This window comes from Halyomorpha halys, unplaced genomic scaffold (genome assembly GCF_000696795.3).
Source record: "Halyomorpha halys isolate HHAL.00 unplaced genomic scaffold, Hhal_1.1 Scaffold262.1, whole genome shotgun sequence".
Classification (NCBI taxonomy): Eukaryota; Metazoa; Arthropoda; class Insecta; order Hemiptera; family Pentatomidae; genus Halyomorpha; species Halyomorpha halys.
The window spans coordinates 395799-403505 of record NW_027109480.1 but is presented as its reverse complement, the minus strand read 5'-3'; the positions used below and the strand labels follow the sequence as shown (position 1 = coordinate 403505).

The following is a 7707-nucleotide window of genomic DNA, read 5'->3' as shown; positions in this document are numbered from 1 at the left end:
TAGAAACTCTAGCCGAAACGTCGGCACATTAAAATAAGTTAGTCATACTTATTTGTGTTTCATTGACCGCACCCCCAACCATCTTCTCCTCATTTATATATATATTTATATTGATAACCTTTCTCTTGACTGTTGTACACATATATTTTTGTGGGTCTTGAGGATCAATCAATAATACAACTTTATTTAGGTGACGTTTCGCAACTGTATTGTTTGCATGGTCATGCCAATTGTCTATTACATTGTGTTGTACATTGTGATCCATGTAGGTTTGTGCCAGAACTGTTTTAGAGCTAGTTGGAACACAATGTAATAGACAATCGGTATGACCATGCAAACAATAAAGTTACGAAACATCACCTAAATGAAGTTGTGTTATTGACTGATCCTCAAGACCCACAAATATATATTCTTTAGTTCTCAGAAATCCTGGCAAAGGTATATCTTTATAAAATTTTAATTTATGCTCAATTGCTACAAAATAATTAAAATATTTTTCTGAATCCAGTTCAAAAACTTCATGAAAACCTACATCTAAGATCTAAATAAATATTTTTTAAAAGAATCATAACTCAAAGGGGTGAAATTTATTAGTTGTTCGGTCTCCCGATTTTATTTTTTTACTTTTAACCTGCTAGATGGAGTAAGACAGCACACTGTGTACTCAGTTGGTATGAGTTACCTCCACTAGGTTGATCAGCCTAATAAACCTCATCAATCACCCATTTTGGGTGTCATCCATCCAAGTACAGCCCACGCTCGACATTGATCAACTTTGATTACCAATTGGAAGCACTGTAGCCAGCTCAGTCATTCTGTGTGTGTGTATATATATATATATATATATATATATACACACACATTAAAAAAGGAACATATGTGATCCACTATGAATAGATGGAATGTGCCTGAGAGATGTTATAGATCAATATGTATTTTAGTGCTTAGTATTACATAGCTTTCATAAATGTATACATCTTTAATCATTATTTAATTTAAACTGACATATTTATTGATTATGTACCTCATAAACATATTTAGTAATATACAGTTAAAAATAAATGTTTAATAATGATTTATATAGAAACAAACCTGCACTCTTCTTTAGTCATTTTTGAACCATCAGTACACCTCATGAATTTTCCCTTCAAAAAACAATTATAATTATAACTTATTTAATGGAAATAGTTACATAAATTGAATAGTCAATCAATATAGAAGTTAAATATGGTGATGATTGAGAACAAATCACTAATTATAAAATAATATTTACTAAATTAACACAATCATTGATGTAATTTTAATTCAATTTTCCTCTCAAGTGGTTCACTTTTAATGTAATAATAAGTATAATAATTATTAATTTGAATTGGGTATTTGTATTCATGAAATTTTGATAATGTATGATTGTTTTCAAAGAAAAATGAATATGGTTACCTATTTAAATAAACCTGGATTTCTAGCAACTATCATTTCAAGTTTGACTTGTTTTAGTCATAATGAATCTCATTGAAGAACCTAACAGTGATTACGTTTCATATTTTTAGGTGGTGCTATTTCATCAGTTTGAAATTTTACACCCAGGCAGACATAAGTTCTACATCTTCCACAGTTAAAATCAATAATACATTAATAAAAATAAATCAGAAAACAAATAAAATACAACAAAATAAAATAAAGGGTAGTTAAATAAACAGATTAAAACTAAGGTTTGAACTAAATCTATTTTACTTAGTGTTTTTATCATTATAAAAAACCTGAATGACAATAAAACATTGAAGATGTTAAAGTGAAAAAATGAAAATTAGGGTATGGAAGTAAGGACAAAAATATTTAATAAAAATAAGTTGAGAAACAAACATATTTAGAACACTAAAACCTTAATTATCTCTATGTAAAACCTTATAATGGTATGTAGCTTTAGGCTGAAATAATGAAACAAACCACTAAGAATCAGTTTCAGTGTTTCCTAGGTTCTTTATAATATCTGATATGTAAAATTGGAGTAAAATCAAATCAATAAAACATTGATAAATGAGAAATATGTTTTTTTTTTAAAAAGTCTTTTGCTTATACAACATATGTAAACCATCAAGCTTTACATTGGTGACTTACAATTATTTAGAATAATAAGCGACTAAGAGTAAAGTTATCATATCACAGTTATCACTTAATTTATTATGTACAAATATTTTTTAAAATACTTTTTTAATAATTCAGAAGAGTTATATACAAAAATAATTTAAATATTTATTTGTCGTGGATGTTTGTGAATTTACAATCACGGTATGTGGTTTACTTTAAGTATGTTTTAACATTATAAATATAATATTAATTAATGTTTATTATATTAAAAAAATTTAATATCCTGAAAATTAATAATTAGATATTAAATTATTCAATATTGTTCAACTTTATATATGTATATATATATATTATTAAATAAAAAAACTACGGGGGAATTGAAAATGACTACTTAAATTATTACAGAATGGATAGAATAGATTAGATGAAATATATAATATAAATAAAGTTAATTACAGGGTATAGCTAATATATACAAATTAAAATATATATGAACTATTTAACACTTTTGGGAATATTTATTTTTTATAGGTATTGAACTACAAAAAAAACATACCATCTGAATCATAAAGAATACTTTAAAATTACATATAAAATTTTTAATATACCAAAATTAAGGAAAAGTGAGGGAAAGAAGGAGATAGTTAAACAATGTGGTTACTAAAATGCATACTTTCTTAGAGACAAATATGTATAACTAGACCTAAAATAAATCTAAAAGTAATACATTAAAATTAAATTAAAATATTAGATATAACACTTTGGTGAGTAAAATTGAGTCTATATCTTAAATTAAATATTCACAAAGACCCTGGAATATCATTAAACTTGGCAAAAAAACATAAAAACTGGCACTGAGATTCATAGAAAAGAATTTAGATTCTCTTGATTGAATACTAAAATTGTTATACAGTGAACTATATTATAAAAATGATTGTTTAAAAGAAACATCCAAAGTACTTATAATGTAATGTACAATATGTAATGCAAAATACTAATGCCATATGAGCTGAATGCTGCTGCTGAATCAGCTGTTGGGAAAACGGATAAGATATTGTTATTTGACTAATTGATGGTTATGGTATGACTCTAATCTATAATTATAAATTATGAAAATTAAGAAAAAAAAGAAGTTAAACAATAGTAACATAAGCTTAATTCAGAAAAATATCAAATTATAATTAGAAAACAAATATGTAGAATTACATATGTGAGAATGAAACAGTATGTAAATGTGCTAAGTGATTAAAATGACATGACCATGATTTGTGAAGGAATGATCCATTGATTGCTCTCCAATGACATTTCGATGTCAAAAGGTTCCAAGGTCATCTTCTTATCAGTTACTCCTGAGGTTATTGGAGAGGTGCAAAATTAGAAACTAGTGGGGTTGAGTAAAAATAGAATTATGCTCCAGTTTTTTAGGGGCAGGATAATTTCAGATGAAAAAATAAGGGAAAAAGTTAACTATTTAAGGTATTTAAAGTTAACTATCCCTTAAAAGTATGCGGTCTAAAAACAAATAATTTAGAAACAGATAAAAAAACTAGTTTATTACTCTTGATTAAACTATAAGGTAGTTAAAATAGCCCTATAAAAACCCGAAAACCATTTAATCAAACAAAAAAATTCCAACAGTCTTAGTCTTTAAAAAAAATCAGTATTTAGCTGCATGTATGATTTTAAAAATTATACTCAACAAACCTGTAAACTTTATGTTTTGGTAACTAAGGAAGAAGAGAAAGAGGGACTTACGATTATCTGTTCAGAGTTCAAGCAATTGGAAAATTGGGGCCTGATAATAAGAAGGGGGGGGGATTTTAGCTTGTGAAGATTGGGTACTGGAAGAACAATGATTTAGTGGATCCCTAAAGCTCAATTTACTATTTCTGAAAAGGCCTGAATATAACCAAGTAAATGAGATTCTGATGAAAGAAGTCAGTTGTGATTGTCACAAACGATGGACAGTTTTTTGTCATTTAATTTTTATATGAGAATTTTAATAATCTAATAAAAAATAAAAATAATCATTTGTCCCAATGGAATCCTTGGTAATGGATCAGTTCAGCAGATACAAGCAGAATATTATGAAAGTATGTAGTAGTACAGGAAGTTTGATGGTGTTTATTTGAACTTTCCAGTTTTTGTAACATTATCCAAGGTTTGTGATATGTTATTGAAGAGATTGTTGGGTACAATAAAAGGACCATTGTTCCTTGATATTGAACATGTGGCAAAGTAGATCAGTGTATCAGCTGCCTAAACTATTAATAAGATGGAACCTAAGATACTACTTTTAGGAACATCGTTCATCGATTAATGATAAATTTTCAATTACTTACAATATTCTTTAATTTGTATATATGTGCGTGTGTATGCTGATATTTTGTGAAAATTCTACTAAGAGGTTATAATAACACTTGTTTTGAGATTGCTTTATTAGACTCACCTTTTCTTAACTGTAAATAGGTATTTGTACCTTTTAACATCTTAAATTTTTTAAACATACGTTATTTGTGATTAACGAAGGTTCATTATCTATTATGGTCAAGGATAATAGTTCTTTTGAATGAAGAAATAGCCTGTAAACAAAATGTAAGACGTTAGTTGTAGCAACACTTGGAGTTAAGTTCACTATTCATGAAATACTCAAGCAATTTTAGGAGACTAACAGCAAAGACCGTTGAGCTGGCTGTGGCCAATTGAGGGCTACAACTCAATCTGACAATCAATTTACAAGGTCTCAGTATTGAAAAATCACCATTTCACAGCCCAGAGTTTAGGGAAAGGCTTGAAATAGCATAAAATACCCGACTTGGAAACTACATGGTGAAAACTGATAGAACATAAACTTTTGAGCAAGAGGTCCCACGATGGTCCCACAACTCCTGGGAAGGCATCATAGAGAAAGTTGATCGTTAATAGTTTGGGGAGCCTTGAATTTCCATGTTCATACAGAACTGATTTCCATTAGTTCATTAAGTAGTCGTCTCAGAGGCTATGATCCTATTTGCTCAATTTACTAGAGACCAGTTCATTTTGATGTAGGATAATGCACAGTCTCATACTACCAGATTTGTCACTCGAATACTTGAATGGAGCACGTGAGAATTAGTTTAAGACTAGCTCACATAAACACACAGAACATTTGTGAGATTTAGATATATGTGATAAACATTGTTATCCTCCTTCTTGTGACTTAAATCAGCTTTAATATAATTTTATTGTAATTGTAATTAAAATAAAATTTCTTCAACACCGTCAGGACCCTTCAACCTACAAGGAGTAGTAGTTGTTATTCACAGACCATTCTGTCACAAAACCTGACTTAAATGAAGAATTATCAGTTTTAAAAAAATGTTAATTTCACATAATTATCCATTATAATTTATTTATAGAAATGATTCGTTTATGGTAGACTTTGTTTAAATAACCTATAAAGAAACTAATTCTTACCACAAATTAAAAACAGTTAATCATATCTACTAGAATTATGGAAAAAAATCAGTGTCCAGCACTTTTGTTTTGCTTTTAAGTGTATATATTTATATTATAGACCACGAAAATCTTTTAGTGCACAATGTGGCCTTCTTACAAACATTTATTGTTTGTGGAAGCAGATAGCCAGGAGAGGGTAACCAAAACCTCACATTGCTATGTACCATGGTTTCTATGATGCAATAAGAGTCTACTCATAGCTCCATAATCAGTCCTTAGGGACCTGTTTGGTAATATCCTTCCCACTGACACAACTTCGGATCAAAGATAGTGACAAAGCAGTTCAGATCCCATGGATTTCCTGATATTGACATAGGCACACAGAGACTAAGTGATCAGGTCAGAGTAATACTGACAGGAAAGTTTCTATCTTCGAATGACCTCCAACAACTTAAAGACGAAGTTCGTATGTTGATGGCCACAGAAAGAGATGTCGAGCCACCTGACCGAGCGATGAATGCAAGAACGGGTCCAGAAATCGGTAGAACAAGTAAATGCAGAGAACCAAGTAGATGACAAAGATATTGCAACTAGACTGAGTCAATCACTTTTGACCGAGCACATTATGCTTGAGGGAATACCGCTTCGGGAACAACCATTGTTACCTCGAGTGCCATACAACAAGGCCACACTAAAAATAACCAACATAATGAATAGCGTGCTTAAGGAAAATATAGCTCTAATTAGTGGTCTTGAAGATATCCCTCATTGGCTATATATTACTGCCAGGACAGTTGCACTCGAGTTAGGTGTAAAAATGAAAGATAAAAGTAAAGATAAATTCCCAACAGAAGGTAGGGAAATGCCTCCATGGAAGAAAAGACTTCAAAGGAGAATTAATAACTTAAGGGAAAAAATTGGAGTTATCTCAAGCTACATCCGGGACCCTCAAGCTGCAAGACCAAAGACAAAGAGGAAAATAGATGAAATTGTAGTACAAAACTTAGGCACCTTATTGGAAAGTGAATTAATTGATAGGCTGACTCTTTATATAGACAACCAGAAACAAAAGCTTGCTGTTTATGCAAACCGTTTACGGAGATATAGTGAGACAGCCTTGTGTAGGAAACTAAATCAGCAGTTCAAGCAGAATGAACGCCAGTTTTATAGAAACCTTCTGCAAAAAAAAAAAATATCGAGCAAATACCCTGATGATATTGAAGCTTACTGGAAAAGTGGGTGGGAAAAGCCGGGGAATCACCTCGAGTGCTTCTTGATAGAAGAAGAAATGCTAAGTTTCCAGGATGCCTCTGAAATGAATGAAGTGACAGTATCAGTGGAAGATGTTTCAGAAGCTGTCAGGAACATGAAAAATTGGAGGGCGCCTGGACCTGACGGAATCCAAAATTATTTGATTAAAAGATTTCATTGCTTGCATGAGTTGCTAGCCAAAGGATACCAAGAAATACTTGATGACACACAAATGCCCCCTGAAGGTTTCTCTCATGACATCACTTATATGCTTCCAAAGAAGAATGAATTAAACCTACGTCTGGAAGACTTCCGGCCAATAACGTGTTTAAATGGTTTATATAAAATTCTCACTTCTATCCTGGCGACCAAGATATATGAACACCTTGAAAATGAGAATATGATTCCCATAGATTTTTCGCAATACTTTATTTTCGAAAATCCTAAGATGCTGTGTAAGAGGTATCATACCTTAGTGTAAGAGGCCACGTATAACATCCATAAAGTGGGAAGGATAATAGTTTTGTAAATTCTAATTTTTAAATTTTTCGATAGAAGGCGCGAGCTAAGCAGTTTCGAAATTGAAAAAAAACAAGCATTTTCCGCCTTCAACCTAACTTTTATTTCATCAATTTCGTTTCACCTCATGTGGGCTCATTACCTTGTAGGGGAGTGTCCAACAGGTGGCGGATGTGGGGACGATCGGTGGGAATTCCTTAGAAGTTCCTCTCAGCTAAGTCCAATGGACTTATTGGAAGCTCAATTGCATACTAAGCATTTATATATATAATTATGAGAGATAGTTGACCGTAGATGATAAATGAGGAGAAGATGGTTGGGGGTGCGGTCAATGAAACACAAATAAGTATGACTAACTTATTTTAATGTGCCGACGTTTCGGCTAGAGTTTCTAGCCTTCTTCAGGGCTGCTTG

The 7707-nt window shown here is 31.2% G+C and overlaps 1 protein-coding gene across 1 annotated transcript in view; it reads right to left on the bottom strand.

Moving 5' to 3' along the window:
• Ca-alpha1D (Ca[2+]-channel protein alpha[[1]] subunit D) overlaps positions 1-7707 on the bottom strand; it is a gene marked incomplete in the record, with an annotated part of 380374 nt that overhangs the window by 37004 nt on the left and 335663 nt on the right. The window contains 1 exon segment of the mRNA XM_067047658.1: positions 1093-1145. Coding sequence (XP_066903759.1) covers positions 1093-1145 — 53 coding nt within the window.